Genomic DNA, 17,933 nt, shown 5'->3' on the forward strand with positions numbered 1-17,933 from the left:
ACTTTTAGAAATGTGTGAGAAAGATAGGACCGTCACAGGTATAGTTCGGACTACTATCTAAAATCGTCTATGATACAGGGATTCTAAAATCCATAAAAAGAGCATATTCTGATCTAGATATTCATTTATAAACATTCAAAAAAATTTATAAATTTCGTAAGATATTTTTAGAGGGGACCTTTTTTTTTTAATAGTTCTAGGCATACGATCATACCCCACATGAGTGACACTGTAGATATTTTTAAAAATATTCGAAGAAATAGTACATACACGTGTAAATAAACAATAAATAAACCAAATCGACCATTCATCTGAGCTAAAAACAAATACACAATTAGTGAGTTCAGACGTTTTCGTGTATAAATTTTGATAAAAACTTGCAATATTTTACAAGTGCTAGATCGAACGATTTTTATCCGTTCTTTAACGACAAATAATTGTATGTGTAAAGATCGGATATCAGGGAATATACGTATTTCGACAAATTTGAATAAACAAGTCACAAGATTTATTTCCTTTATGATAGTATATACCTACAAAATTAATTGAAAACAGTAAATACTCAATTAAAATTAGGCAAATTCTTGCATAGGGTTAATCCGGATCTGCCAGGGAACGACAAAACACCGATATTCTGTTTGTTAGCACCGTACACATTATTTACTTGACGGATTCACTTCTGTGAACTAGTGGAACGTAGGGTACAAGATGGGGTCGCAGGTAGTGTTGTCCGAAAACAAACATTATAACAAAATTACGAGTTATTTGATTTATACGATGTTATACCTCCTACGATCTTACCCCAACGCGCCTTATATATATATATATATATATATATATATATATATATATATATACTTAGTCTGGCCATAAATACTGTTACACTTAATTATAAAAAAATATTACATTTGAATTTCGAATCTGTCATTTTTATACGATTGTTCATTGTGTTTTCTCATTTTGGCGCCAATACATTGTAAAATATTTTGCGATATTAAAATGGTGTGGGGTGATAAAGAGAACCGAATCGCTGTGATAGCATTACACAAAGTAGGTATGGAGCCAAATGCAATTTTTAAAACTCTCCATACACTTGGTATTAGTAAAATGTTTGTGTACCGGGCTATTAATAGGTACAATGAGACCTCCTCTGTTTGTGACAGAAAAGATCTGGCCGTCCACGTAGTGTTCGTACGAAAAAGGTGGTCAAAGCAGTAAGGGAAAGAATTCGAAGAAATCCTGTCCGAAAGCAAAAGATTTTATCTCGGGAAATGAAGATAGCACCTAGAACCATGTCGCGTATTTTAAAAGATGACTTAGGACTTGCAGCCTATAAGAGACGCACTGGCCATTTCTTAACTGATAATTTAAAGAAGAATAGGGTGGTAAAATCGAAACAACTACTGAAGCGGTACGCAAAGGGAGGTCACAGAAAAATTTTGTTTACGGATGAGAAAATTTTTACAATTGAGCAACATTTTAACAAACAAAATGACCGTATTTATGCTCAAAGCTCTAAGGAAGCTTCCCAATTAGTCGACAGAGTGCAACGTGGACATTATCCGACTTCAGTGATGGTTTGGTGGGGTGTTAGCTATGAAGGAGTGACTGAGCCATATTTTTGTGAAAAAGGTATCAAAACATCGGCACAAGTGTATCAAGATACCATTCTTGAGAAGGTAGTTAAGCCCCTTAACATCACCATGTTCAATAACCAAGTATGGTCCTTCCAGCAAGACTCGGCGCCGGGTCATAAAGCTCGGTCCACGCAGTCTTGGTTGGAATCGAACGTTTCGGACTTCATCAGAGCTGAAGACTGGCCGTCGTCTAGTCCCGATCTTAATCCGCTGGATTATGATTTGTGGTCAGTTTTAGAGAGTACAGCTTGCTCTAAACGCCATGATAATTTGGAGTCCCTAAAACAATCTATACGATTGGCAGTGAAGAATTTTCCCATGGAAAGAGTGCGTGCTTCTATTGATAACTGGCCTCATCGTTTAAAGGACTGTATTGCAGCCAATGGAGACCACTTCGAATAAGCTTTTTATATTTTTAATTGTTTTATATTTATGTATTAAACTGACACACTGTAAAAGTAATAAATGTTATTTGCAGTTAACAATTTTCTTTTTTCTTTATTACAATATTTATGGCAAGACTAGGTATATATATATATATATATAAGGCGCGTAATATATATATATATATATACTTATATAGATAGATATGAACCTGTGCATTCTTTATATCACCTGTCACATCAGAAATACATTAAAGTAAACGTTTTGTATCTAAATGTCAATGGTTAAGTATCATTTCAATTAATACTTTCAGTTTAGAGTATTCTACTCCTTTATACAATCTTACTTATACTATCAATGCGAAAGTTTGTGAAAACGTATAGATGTTTAGATGTTAGGTAGAAGTAAAGACAGAAACAGCCGAACGGATTCGGATGAAATTTAACATACAAATAGGCCATCTCCTGTATTAATACATAGGCTACTTTTTATTCCGATAATTTGCTCCTATGAGAAATAATTCAATTTTTTTACAAGATGGCGCTGGCATATTATCTCTGCTATAACTTTTGGACGTTTGTAGCGGGAAAGGCTTTTCACAATAATTAACTTTAATTACTAAAATTCGTAGTATTTTAAAGTACATGCTGTTATAACTATATTTTTATATACGCCCGATATGTTAAGTAATCCAATTGTATTATTTGACATTGAAATCTCTATTTCAAAGATAACGCGGTATGTATTTTGTAACTATGATGCGAACACGCGAAAAATATTTATGGCAAGATATTGAAATAGTATATCTTCTTAACCGACTTCAAGAAAAGAAGGAAGTTATCAATGCGGCGTGTATTTTTTTTATGTTTGTTACAAAACATAAAAACCTCAGAATTCAATAATTTATTGAGTGATTTGGAATTTTTTTTTTTTATTTAAAAGAATATACTTCTAGATTGATGACATAGTTTTTTTTCAAAATCGGTTGAGTAGTGAAATTTTTCTTTATATCAGTGTTAATTGTTTTTATCAGGGATAAAAAAATATTATCTTTTTAAGGGTTGAACCCAGGTTAGTATTTAGGAATTATATTAAATCCTACGATACTGGTTAACCGTTTCATAATCGAATTCCCATAATATAAAGAATATTATTGAGTAAAAAAAAATTGTTCTACTAATAATTATTTGGCAAATATAATCAATCAATATTTAATTATATGATTCCCTTATATATTTATAATATTTAGTAAAAACGTAAAGGGCTGAACCAATGAAAAAGTTATGGAGAAAACGGGTGAACTCTTGAACTTCTCTGACTTAAAAAAAAAAAAAATATATTATTCAAGAGGAACAGAAAACAGATACACATTAAATAAGTAAAATTACACATGTACTGCATTAATAAACATGTGACCAACACCACTGCATTGCAAAATTAAATTACCACAACGCCTACACCAATATTAAAGTTATTAATGAAAAGGTCTTAGCAAAACTGAATAGTTGAGACTACGTAGCCCTAGTCTAAAAACAACACAATTAGATAACAATTAGCATGACATCTTTTACTTATACATTCTATTCACCAAGGTTCCAAAACAATATCTAGAGAATAAATTTCGAATCACAAAAAAAGTACATATTACGTCTTTGATCTTTTCAGGAGTAGGCAGAGGTGAACACCTAAGTATATTCTGCCAGCTATGTTAGGTCCTATGTAGTAATGGATGAGCCTACCACCATTTCCCAGAGAAATTCCCCGACTCTGGACTGACACTAAGTTGAAAAACCCAATATCACTGCCCGACCCGGATTCGAACTTGAGACCTCAACACGGTAGTCGCACTGCGTAAGCTATACAACTACGCCACCCGACAAAAATTTAATTTTTGTCGGGTGGCGTAGTTTTATTCTAAAAATACTTTGTGTACATTATTGGAAAAATACATGAAGTAAGTAAGTATATAAAGTTTGGTAGATACTATAAATTAGGCCTGGTACAATTGACAATTGAAAATTTGTAAAACCTAGGGAAGGGACTGTAAATTAGTTTTCAATAGTATCGATAAGTTAAAACGATTTTGTTATTATTTGTTGTCGTTAGTGATAATAATATTAATTGATTGTATATATACTGATTGTATTAATGCTAAAGTTAATAAACTAATTAATTGGACGTCTTCTAACACACTATGTAATCAAGGTTAATAACATGTTTTGTCTACAATTAGACAGTGTAAAGTAACAATTTTTTAATAAGGATTCTTTAAATAACTAACAAAATTAATACAAAAAAAATTATCCGTCGTAATTTTAATAAACTAATCGTAAAATAATCTGCATTTTACCATAAACAACACATGATTATTTTTTTCGAACAATTTGCAAATTAATTTCACTTTTATATTAAAACTGTATTAATGATCCAACATGACGTCCAATCGATACATCTAAATCTTAAGCGGTGTGCATAGAAACCTTGACCCATCAAAATGTCGCTCTCTTTGGCATCATCGCAAATCTAAAATCCGTATCGGCGTCCACCCTTTGTAGAACAGTGCACGATTGCCACCAACCGTCACTGCACGTCTTTGTAAATAAATCGGTCGCCACGAGCCGCTAAACACAACGAGTTTTCACCGCGTGCCAGCTGTTTTTAGGTAAGTTTTAATGCAGGTAGGACATGTTTGTTCCACTGCCAGTGACATTTTGAAAAGTGTGTTCTTTTTCAAATTGCGCTCTGTTTATATTCTCTGTGGTGCCAGTTGTAAAGGTTTTTTTTTTTATATCACTGAGCCATTTTTTACTCTGTTCTGCTATGGAAGTCTTTCGCACTGCCAGTGTTTTTTGCTATTGGGTTTGTTTCGTTATTCTTTTTTCAAATTTATTTGTTTTTATAATATAAACGTCAATTAGAGTTAATTTGGTCAGACACAGGAAACATAACCATCGGGCTATCCCCAAGAATGAATGTAAAACATATCATACATAGTTTATATTTATGTTCTTTGGCCTTATTTATTGTAAAGATGAATGTAGTTTAATTTGTATAACAGTACTATGCAAAGGCTTCGAGTCCTGAGTTACACCGGTTTGTGCGTTGATAAGTTTTTGCTGGGAGCAACGTACCTACTATTATAAAACTACTAGTGCCGGTAGAATACTTTAAAACTAAAATATAAGGACAGGGCATATCCCACAAAAACAGGAACATTAAGCATACGTACGTCATACCTCACTACCCTTCCCGGACTTTTCTAAATCTTGGAATTTGAAGATACATGTAATTACATATTTTCAATATATAATTTACAATTTGTTTATATTTATGTAGTTGTTTTTATGGATGTAAAACGCTGTGATGCTCTATATTGTTGTTACACAATTTTGTTCAAATAGATAAGCTCTGGGTTTTTTGCGGCATATATTTATGTTTAAAATTTCCTTATCTATGGCCAACCATTCGCTGCCAGAACAAAATAACTACAAGTGACTTACTATAAATAATGTAATTTAAATCAAGCAATGATATTCCGACCTTCGCCTATTGCCTGGATTATGCCGGCCTGGTCCCCTATCCAATGAGTACAAAAACAGCACCCTTGAATTACACTAATTCTAAGTTGTTTCTAGCCCTAACACCTTTTCAATGTGGGAATCTGTGCAACACTCTCTTGTAAGAATATTATAGAATGAATATTATGGTATTTCGCCGAGTTCCCCGTCCCCCCAATCCTTCTAATAGTTCTGGACAGCGAGCCGACGAATACGGTAACGGATAGATTGCAAGAACGCTCATTCCTAATCGTTGATGTTTCATCTTCTCCCAGATGCCGTTCTGAACCGAGGTTCGTAACGCGTTAATGGGTTGCTTACAGCATGGTTATTTAATTTTCCAAGGGTTGCGAGTGCCTAAAGCGCTCACCCGAAAGTCCGGTGTGTTTGTATAAGCCAACCCTTGTCAGGATAACAAACGTATGACACGTAAAAAAGGATATAGCTTAGTTATACGATCTAGACGCCTGTCTAATGTTCTTCATGAAGACAATCGGGTCCCAGTAAATCGTGTTGCGCGATTTGGGACAAAACCAGGACCTCCCAATCACACGCAACCAAAGACACGCGTAAGTGACACAAATTAATTATAGTTACTGGTTAATTATTTCTTAATGTGGCGTGTGGTTGATCCAGATCTCGACTAAGCTCATCGCTGCATGCTTAGTTGTTTATATGGCCGTCATTCTTATCACTATAGGTACATGTAGACTTCTCTGTCTTCCCTTGCATCAATACATATATTAAACACCAACTACTTCTAGATGCGTGGTTAAAGGTTTAGCTGAAGGGTACACGAATTTAATTCAATATTTTAGTGAAATTTGGTGAGCACGAAGAGCAATTCGCTTACCGGATGGGAAATGCAATGAGTACCCGTACACATGTTCAATCCAGAAATTGGAATTGTGTACATTGCCATAACTGGCATTATGTGCGACCGTTGCAAACTTCTATAACTCCGAAAACCCAAAAGTTGGTCCTGGTTTGGTCATTTCTGCGCCTTTTCAAGGTCTATCCCCTTTGCCTTTGCACCGCTGGCATTTCCCTAGTTTGTACTGATAGTACGCAATCGTCGACATTCTGGAATTTTAGATATTCATTTTCATAATGTCAAGTAATTCACTTACTGGTAAAAATATACTCCAAACTGGACCATTACGAAGTTTACACTACACTGCTGTGAAACATAAACAATATTACCTTGACTGACCCTATGGAAGAACTCTCAGCTAGAAGTTGTCGCTACTGAGAAAAGGCCCAGAATTACTTACGCACATATTGTGGTGCCAACTTATTGCACAGAAATCCTATAAGGACCTTTTTTATGGGGACACGGCAAACTGATCTCCCTGTACCTGATGTTAAGTTGAGTGGGGTCAAATAGAATGTCGACTAACAAGAGACGATTACCCCTCAACAGTCGACACAATTATACCGGCCTGCTGGAACCGGGTATACACAGGCTGATCCTGGAACGCGACACACATACGTCGACTTGACAGATGTTGCAGTTACTGACGAAACTGTCAATATTTTAACGTAATGCAATATTTCTCGGCAATAAGTTATCGTAGCTTTAGTTACGATCTTTAGTTCGTTGTTGCTTTTTTCGTATTTTGCTCGTGTTATCGATTGGGAAGCCCTGCACCGCTGGCCTTTATCGAGAGTCAAGACTCCTCAAATCATTACATGCTCTCGCACACAACACATTGTTATTGTTGCATCATGTTTATCAATTGGGTATAATTTTGTGAGAAGTGTCTATAATGTAAACATTACTAAATATCTCCAATCTAATAAGAGGTTGTTAATTAGTGAACTAATTAGAGTTTTATTACTTTCTAATAAATCGGAGATATAACGATTGTTAATTTATGTATATACTTCAATACTATTATAAAGCCTTTATTTTTTGAATGCTAATCTCAGGAACTACTGATTCGAATTGAATATTTTATTGAAGAAGAAATCTAGTCCAAATGACAATACGTCGTCATCTAAGAGTACTGATCTGCTAGCTTAATAGTAGGCAATTAAAAGGATAAAAACAGAATTATTATTTTATAACTTACAACATCTAAATAATGAAGACCCATTGGTAGATATTACATTCATTTTATTTATTTACCTATCAATGATTTAAAACTATTACACAAAAATGGAGTTAGCACTTAGCAGACCCCACTTTTAGATGACATTATTATAAATATAAAAAACAATAGAACTTCGTCGCAGCGTGTCAAATTATACCATAGTCATCATTACTTTTAGTAAACCGTTGATGTAGATATTGTCTTTATATGATGAACGAATCATAAATATATTTCGAACGAACAAATCGCTTATCAATATTATAATGAGTTATTGTGGAATGTTACAAAATGTGTGATCAGACCGCTTTATAAGGTCGTTAACTATTACTTAACACTGATATATATATAGACTAAGACTAGTTCTTATAAAATTGCGGAACAAATACTAATAAGCTTGGTGTTTTATTCAAATTTATAATACGAAATTTTGCTTACGGATTTACCCGCGTGGAAGAGCTTTTCTGAGATAAAAATCCCGCTATATATTTTACAGGTAAAAAAATTGACATATCTTTCACAGGGTCTCAAACTATCTCCATAGATTGCATTCCATTCAGTAGTTATTAAGTTTAGCGTTCAGAAGGACACGGCGGGTTTTTTTTTTTAAATATTTAAAGATGTAAGAGGTAAGCAAATCCTGTGAAGGATAGCACCACTGTCCATGATTACAAAGCACTGTATGGTACTGCACTGCGCTTGTCACGTGTTATAGCCTAATCATGAAAATATTATAGAACCCGCTTTCGGGGCGACAATTTCGCTTATTCGTTTCAAATTTAACGTAATTAGTACAAGAAATTTTACCACAAAATTGCAAGGCCTGCTTGGTCAGGCTATCAGTCTCATAAAGCCCACAAATAACATGGACTGCATAAACCTCCAAAACAAGAAGAATAAGCCAACAAGTAATGTTAATTACAAAAATGTATACGCAATACATTTTAGCGCCAAAAATAGACAAAATGGTGGTCCGCTATCATTACTAGATGGACTCGCGCATATAGAAACAAATATAAAAGAAACTTAGAATAGAGAAAGGTAAAAAACGAAACTCCTATTTAAAAACCAGGGTCCAGAGGGACTCCAGTCTAGCATAATCGTATAGACGGGCGAGGGACAACCATCTCTCATCAATCGATAGTCTATCTAGACATCAAACTCCACTCATCAATTTCTATTTAGTCCACATACCAGCAGATACACTGGAGTGACTTTGCCGTGTATATTACTTAATATTGCAAAGTCTAACTTCAAACTACGCAATATCGATAATCTGCTTCAGTTAGCCCGTCGATCATGTCACATCCTGTAATTAGTAATTATCTATTTATTGCTTAGTTTTCGAAACAGCCGATTTCAGATAATTATCAGCTGTTTCTTAACTAATGTTATTTTACGTTAACCGGCGAATGTGCTGAGATTTGCGCCCTTATCATAGACCATGCGATTGCCTTTTTTTTCGCGGGGAAAAACGCGTCATCGCTACCGTCACCTGGGGGTGGTGTAACGGTCATGTTGGTTTCACCGGTCTTACGGCCCATTGTCGACACTCGGGAGTATTGCATCATCCGAGCGAGCATTGGACCGAGTCCTTACCTCTTTATATACTCTACAACAGCATACCAACCAAAACCCGCGGTGACCTTTGGCGCATACAGGCCCGGGGTATCTTGTTGCTGTGAGATAGCTGCGCGTAACAGTCCCTGAGGGCCATACGATTGCCTTGGATGTATATTTATATGCAACTTGCAGTAATTTACAGATAAGCCCATAGGTATATTGACACCAAGCGGCGATAGCCTAGTTGGGTGTGGAACGGACTGCCAAGACGAATGTCCGCAGGTTCAAATCCCAAGGGCACACACCTCTGACATTTCTAAAAAAATCATGTGTGTATTCTTTGTGAATTTCTCGTTCGCTTTAACGGTGAAGGAAAACATCGTGAGGAAAGCTGCACATCTGAGAAGTTCTCTATAGGAATTTCGAAGGTGTGTGAAGTCTACCAACCCGCACTAGGCCAGCGCGGTGGACTAAGGCCTAATCCTTCTCAGTAGTAGAGGAGGCCCGTGCTCAGCAGTGGGACAGTATATAATACAGGGCTGATATTATTATTATTATATATATTGACACCAATTGTTAAGTTTCATAATTAACTTCTTTGTATACTATCGCTTTAGTGCTAGTAACTGGTATGGTGTTTTATGTATAAATAATAAATATTTTGCACGTAGTAGTGATTTGTGTCTACCGGGATGTTACTCCATTGACAGGAACAGTCAAAATTACTTTTACATACATAACGCTTAGATATGAAATAATATATTTATTTCGAGTCCATAAAACATCACCATCTTCAGCCACATAAAGTCCACTGTTGAACAACACACGGTGTTAAAATCCGCCATAGTGGCTCACGTAAGTGTGTCGCATTCCAGGAGCAGCCTGTTATAACTGGCCAGCATAATTTACTATCATCTCTCGTCAGTTAACATTCTATTGGACAGCACTCCACTTACCACAGATACAAGCGGGTCACGTTCACACGTCCCAATTTTATTCATGTGATCAATATTTCAAACATATGTCTTCGACATAAATATCTACAACTCAAGCTAAAATTATGTCACCTTATGGATCACAGTTTAAATCCATATGTAAAAATAATGCAGATAATACTGTCAATTTTATTAATATAGGCACATATACTGAAAGACAGTTATTGATTACGTTTTTGACCATTCAGACTGGACTTACTTCAGCTTAGATATGTTAATTTATTTGATCGAACACACCCCTTTTGTTATCATTATTCGATGTAGTAATCTATATTTTTTTCACATCATATAATTGTGATAAAGTACTTCCAAAAATTCAAACAATTTTGCTTACATTCCTCTGATTAAATATACTTAAAGAATTTCATGTATAGATCTATTTTACCCATATTTGCAAATAAATATATCTTTCTATTAAGATACGTTACATTCAAACCTAGTGATTATTGTTTAATCTATTGTCCATGGGTGGTATTGTACGCGCTGTGCAAATGATATTGAGTTTTTTTATTCAGTGTTAGCTGGTGGTCAGGAATTTGTTGTCAATAAAGCGATAGGCTCGCACTCTATTAGAATCATGGGATGGAATATACACGACGAAAAGTGGGTGCACAAGTTGAGCTTCAGTCTACCAGGTATGATAGTATAATCTGGGTATAAAATACAATTGCCCATCCCAACTTTGAATAGCAGAGAAAAACAATCACCAACTAACGAAAGATGCGGCATCGTCCGCTAGTTGGTATTTTCCATTGAGCTCACTGGAATAAGGAATAGTACAAACGAATTTCCGAGCCAATATAAAGTAATTAGACTTCCAACGAATATTAGGCAACTATTCGGTATTCGGCCTATTCGTCAACTTTTGTCCACTTCGGGGGAATACCGAATATCTAGACACTATTCCGCCAAACATTATTAAACACGCAAATCAATTTATTTTATAATGATATATTTACTTGAAATCAAAGTTGTGGATAGTTTAACTTTTGTTACTCGTAAAATTAAATTCAGGAGTGCAAGATTATAAACCAGGAAGACAAATTATTCTATATTGCAGGCAGTAGGTACCTACTTCTTTAGTTCAAGAATGTGGTCAGTACATTAAAAAAAAAATCACGTCGAATTGATAATCTACTTTTTTTGAAGGCGGTTAAAATGAAGAGACACCAGCACGTCAGTATATATTATACCTGCTACTCGTTGGTCAAATATTCGGCTATTCAACCAAGAAACATACCGAGTAGTCGATATTCGGCTTGTGGCTAAATACCTATGCTATTCGTTGCAAGTTTAAAAATAATAATATATTATCACTAATCCCTTACCTAACAACCCCAAGAGTTTAACCTCTAATTTACGGCTTCACTCTACACTATCAATTTTGGCCGAGGAACGCTACTATAAATCAGTTGTTTTTACTCACATAGTAGTGTGGTGTGTTTCAACCGAAAACAGCGTCTATGCAACGCCTTGTATTTCCACTAAACCCTTATCTTACTGCGTATTGGCCCCCAGCATTCTATTATCGCGACCTAAAATACAATTTTATAACTTGATACCATCTTTTTACGTATCTGAAGTGATATGTGGAAATCAATGCCAAGTCACTCAAGCCAATGCCACACCCGCGCGCGTCATGCGTGTGCAAAACAAAGCAAAACACTTGATTAGATTACATTGCAATGACCTTTTATTAGATATCATAGACAATGCAGTATATCCCAGTGTGATAGGGAAGTTATTAATCGAGGGAAGTGTGAAGATCAGTTTCTTGAGCCTGCATTAAGTTAGTTGTTTACCAAAGAACTGGTATCTTTTAAATTTTTTGTAATGAAATTGTGGAAAACACGCGTAAAAGGAACTTCAGCGGACTAATTACTAAATTATTTAAATTTATTCAATTGGTGAGAACATACAGTAACATTCATCTTTGTACATTAAACCACAAAAGTAGCTCGACTTCAGAACAATAACTAAAGATACTGAGAGCTCGACAAATTCAAAACTTTGAAGCGCTTCTTTCTACACATTAACTTCAATCGAAATATTCTTTAATCATCTAAAATCAAGTATATCCTCTGAATTTTATTTTAGTGAAGACAAAAAAGATTGTTAATACGGAGACACAAGTTTAAAGGCAATTTTATTTTAAATTTGTTCAGCTCCTTCTGTGGTTGGCTGTCAACAACCAAAACTCATTCTGGTGAAATGGTAGCATTCTAAGTAATAACACGGGACGACAGTTTGGTGATCGTCGGGGGATATAATACATCTCTTTTTTGATTTCATATTTAGACCGCACTTGCAAGGCTCTATCGTAAAGAGAGTAAAAAGAGCCAAAGGTTTGGTTTGATTCTTATAGCTGGCCGCCTTTCTGACAGGAACTTCTTCTTAAGGACCTGGTTTCGGAAAATTCGTCTGCAAAAATGTAAAACCTACACAAAGCGTTGTCCGACATGACTTTCGCGCCCAGGAGGCAAAAATTTACAGCAATATCTCCGGCGGCAATGGACCAATATTTTTTTTTAATGCTTGGCATAATGACTTCACTCCACCTGGTTTTAAGTGAAATGAAGTCATAGAAAAATGTCAAACGGCAAGAGACGAAAGTATCCTTTGACCGTCGACACAATTATGCCGGCTTACTAATATGCTCACGCTCCGCTTGAAGGAATACTCCTACCTATTCAAATATATTAAAAAAAACTGCAGTTTAATGCAATTCACTAGTTCTTATGTTATTTAGATACATCAATGTTTGTTTACATTATCTGCAAGTATCATTCGTACGTACTATATTATGCGTCAAACGTCGACTGACTCTCCATCTATCGATAACTTACGGAAATCAGTACAGAAAATACCGTCTTAGCGACATAGATGGCACTAGTAGTTTTTTGTGAGCTAAAATTATGAAAATCTTAAAAATCCGCGTTTGAAGTTTAAGTTACACTTTTTTGACAGGATTTTAATTACTTTTTTTCATATACGTCCTTTTAATATAAAAAACAAAGCAGGCAATTTTTTTTGTTTTTTTTGTGCCTACAGATTCTTTATAAGTGTAGACTCAGGATCGACCATGGAGAAATAAAATCATAGAAACAGAGTTGACCTCATTTCATTTAATTTCTGATTTTTTTTTATTTATTGTTATAATTTTTGTTCCAGATCACAAGTTGAAGAAAAGTTAGTAGTCATTGCTCCAAAATGGTGTTCTTCTTCAAAAACGTTACAAAGAGGTGAGTGAAATAATATTTTTATTTGTTCACTTCTCACTTCTTTCGCTATTGATTTTTTTTTTATAGAAATGAAGGTACTTATTTTACTGTGAATACCGGTGGATATCGCTTCGGCACAACCCCGTCGTATACACTTAGTGACAGCGTAAGCGTCATTAACTTTACTACAATTTAGAGCGATCCGGGGAATACCTCTAATCAGTAATCACCCAAAACTCTAAGACAAGTCTCTTACAAATTCCAACACACCAACAAAAACTTACGATTAAATTAGCTTTAGAAATAAGCAATCCTCCACTTAGCATAATTCTTGCCTTGCATTAAAAATTATTCCACGCAATGCAGTCGCGAAGCGTCCATATAATCCGATTCCTACCGGCTTCCCTTTTAGATTTATTTACGCTTGCCTTAGTTTTTGTTTTCTGTTACATTGGCCACGATATTTTAACTTCTGCATTTTTTTGCCTCGGGTTACCTTTTGAAAAATTTCATTCTTCGCCGCTGTTGCAATGCCCTCTTATCATCAGTCTATTTTGGGATCAAATAGATGAAGAGATGGAAAATATAAAAAGTGCTTAACTACTTCAGAACTAGGACTTGCAAGTCTACAATCCTAACAGTCCTCCAATTTTTATTAATAAAATCTGTTTGACTAACACAACTGCTTCGGAAATGTAATTACGTCATTAACACAACTGTATTACGATACAATTGCAAAGCTAAGGTTTCGGATTCGAGGTCGGGCAGTCATATTGGATTTTTCTACTTAGTATTACTATGGAGTCTGGAATTTGTCTCCGATATGGGGATATACTCGATTGAATGGTGCACCAGTAGCGTATCTCCCCACCATTTCGAGGATAAAAAGCGTTATTAGACACGTGTCAATTTTCAAGATTAAACCGAATCTTAATTAACGAGGTCTTAAACAAAACATTTATGCAATAATATAATACGTGACATGTTCATTGTTCAATTATATAGCTATGTAACGTTTACACAAGTACGATATGATATCTTGAGGGGCAAAGGTTGTGACTCAGTTCGGAGGCGCGGTCGCACACCCATTTCATCATCGTAATCGGTTGATAACTGTTTTTTTTTTATAATAATATTATTGTTCGAACGGTTAGCGACAAATTATACCTAGGGAATAATATTATACACATTTTTTAAAGGTTACGGATCGAATTTAGCTTAGTATTTTTCCAGACTCGTGCAAGTTGTTTTCCGCGTCGAGTCGATCAATGTCTGCGTCTTCTACGTCACCAATTAGATGTGATACTGTTTTGGTATTTTTAAATTATGTTCTTCCTTGCATAAATAGAAAAGTACTTATAAAATAAATAGGTGGTCGAGGTAACTTTAAAATCGAGATGGTTGCTGCTCGATTGGGTGCCCTATGTTCGGATGACGATAAAAATTGATAGAGGTGAGTTAAATAATATCGACTTATAGTCGAAAAGGGCAAAAATCCCTAAAAAGAAATGATCTATTTATAACGAAAGTACCCGGCTCAGACACCCATGGTGATCATAACACAAAAGATGATAGAACCTAGTCTTTCAATAAGATATTATTTACTAGGGAAAGAAGATATTATATGGTATGCTGGTTTGTATATATTGGACATTTTAGCTAATATGATTACTAGGCATTATGAGACATGGGTCTCATGGTGACAACCGCAGTGGAGTACCACACAGTACCTCGTAATTCAAAGTTCTAGATGATGTTGCGTCTGTTTATGGCCATCGTATGTTCATGAACAGCATACTCGTCTCATAATTAAGTACAATAAATTAAATATTAAAGCATAAAAACCGATAGCATCACACCTGCTAGCTAGCGAGCGCCGACGTGTCCGGTGACGTTTGACATTTAGCATTCCGCGTCGGTCAGCCGAGCCGGAGGTGTGTCCGACCGGTTTGAGAGGACCTTGGTAATGTCATTAAACTTGTTTTGATTTTTAAAAGATGTACCTAGGATGCCTACTGCCTTGTTTGCTGTTGCCATGACCTGAAGATTGACAGTTTACTTGGTCACCTAATATTTAAGTCTTTGTAACAGTAACTGCGGCCTTTTCCTACCAATATGCATAGGTAGCTGTTGTTAATCCCCAAGACTTAAGATAATCAATTTAGTCAATTTTTTGTCTCTTAAAACCGAAACCATGACCCTTCAAGTGTTAACAACGAGCCGTACTTTAAGATTAGTGTCATCTGAACTAATTCTACTGTCCATGTCGCGCATTCTTTAGCACCATACACCATAATATAAAATCACTTTTCTTCTCTATTAGCTTCGAGCCGAACCTGAAGATTGTTATCATTTGAACTAATTATATTAGCCATGTCACGTATTCCTTAACACCACACACCATGATAACTATAGGTAAAAGGATCTGTGAAAATTTAAAAGCAATCTTTTGTCTTGCTCTATATGGAATACATATATGTACTACAATTTGAACCCTGGACGTGTAATACTTCTATATAAATTAAAGTAACTGATAAGGAAATTTTTTCTTCTAGAATATTATTTATAATGGAAAACATTTATATCCTTAGTTACCTCCAACAGTTTTATTTATCCACAAGAATAGCTATCTAAGTGGTAAATACTTAGAAATCCTCCATTAAGATAATAAAAAATGTAAATAATTTTAATTTACGACATGTTATCAACGTAATTATTGTAATATGCAAATGAAGCTATACATTCAAATTGAAATGGGTACAATTTATTGGAAAATTTATGGATTGACTTCTTTCGCGAACCTCTTATTTTGCGTCGTTTGCATCTGTTTTTGGAAATGTGTACTTCATTTTCTAGAAGCAATTAATTGATTTCAGTATACAATAGGCACAGACGAATATGTGGAATCTAAGTTATGGTACTACTACAATCTCACAAAAATTGATTACTTTTTAATAAATCATTGCTATATGCTGTTTTATTTTTGCGATCGCTAAGGAATTGGTAATCATTGAAGACCCAAAAAACTTGCGTCTGCTGTCGACACGAGAAGCCTGTTTAACTCTTTTCATTAGTAAAAGAAGTTCCCGCATATGAGTAGACTATTCTACTCTTCTGTAGATTGTCTTATACAAGGTTAATATTAGAATAAAAACCGCGATAACATCCGCGAAATAGTATTATTTCAATGTCTAACATTCGCGTAAACATAAGATATCATTAGCTAATATTATTAGTCTTAAAATTCATGTGGTAGATTCATTTAATGAGTTGGAATTAATAATTAATTCAAACTGATGTGTGTGTGTTTTTTGAAAACAATGAGATGCTTAAACAGAAATTATCTTCATCAGACTAGAAGTAAATAATAGAAGACTCCAGAACGATCCCCTAATTAGAATAATTATATTAAGGAAGATTGTTGCTGATATTTTTTATTGATTCCATAACTTGTAAATTTCCGCGTAAGATAAAGTTAGCAATAATAATCTGGTATAATAAACAACCGGGTGGTGACATATGTTACAAAAAATAATAACATTGATGTTATTAGTGAAAATATCAGAAACAAGGGTATGAAGCGGATTTCAACCAATTTACAAAAGTTAAAAACTAATTGGGGTCGGCTAGAATCCGAGGTATGTTAAATTCTTTGGAGACAACGACTGAATTCGCCAAATCACATTCAGATTGCCTCTGTGTAACTTGGTAATTGCTGTAATAATTTTATTTATTTGCACTTTACATACAAATGTATATCGGCGGACTTAATCTTCATTGTATTTTGTATTATAATCTTTTTGGGAATTAGTAAAAGCCTTCTAAAAATAAAATTTTCTTCAAATCTCTCCGTCACATCAAATTTTACACAAACGCGACAACTTTCCTTAGATTTCCAGAATAATCTCAAACATTTAACTCCAAACTCATATCTTATTATTATGATCATTATCGGCGACCTGCGACCATCGCTAATTTGCTCCGTAATGCCGACTCGCCGCTTTCTTATGTAAGTGATTCAATTGTTATTGCGATCGCTTTGTTGACATACATTGCTTATGTTTTCGATATTGTAGTACATTTCCACTACAGCCACAGTAAACAAGTTTATTTACATTTGAAAGCGTGTGGGAATGAAATGTGGATTATAAATATAAATAGATGATACATAATAGTGTCCCCTGTCGTGTATATCTCAGGGCTGTCTTTCAGCCTAGTTCCTCTTTTGACCTAGTTTGCTGTGTGAGATGTCCGGAGTGGACTCTTAATATGTCAGATAAGATTGGACTTTATTTTGTTCAGGGAATTTGTCTGGGATTTTTAAAGCATTTTCTAAATTGAGCAGACGCAACGGCAGGCCTACCGCCTACCTATTCTAATTTATTTTACAATAAGAATTATTTTTTCCAAAAATATCCAAAAATCACAAAGAACCCAGCTCCCAGTAGGTTAAGTAAACTGAGGTGCGGAAAAAAAGAGACAT

General features: G+C 34.9%; 1 protein-coding gene across 1 annotated transcript in view; it reads left to right on the forward strand.

Moving 5' to 3' along the window:
- Nucleotides 1-4,453: 4,453 nt before the first annotated feature.
- The window catches only part of LOC115443026 (phosphoenolpyruvate carboxykinase [GTP]), a 36,864-nt gene continuing 23,384 nt past the window's right edge, over nt 4,454-17,933 (forward strand). The window contains exons 1-2 of the mRNA XM_030168294.2: nt 4,454-4,683; nt 13,401-13,471. Coding sequence (XP_030024154.2) covers nt 13,440-13,471 — 32 coding nt within the window. The 5' untranslated portion in view covers nt 4,454-4,683; nt 13,401-13,439. The remainder of the gene's footprint in view (nt 4,684-13,400; nt 13,472-17,933) is intronic.

Source organism: Manduca sexta, chromosome 4 (assembly GCF_014839805.1).
Source record: "Manduca sexta isolate Smith_Timp_Sample1 chromosome 4, JHU_Msex_v1.0, whole genome shotgun sequence".
In the NCBI taxonomy this organism is placed as follows: Eukaryota; Metazoa; Arthropoda; class Insecta; order Lepidoptera; family Sphingidae; genus Manduca; species Manduca sexta.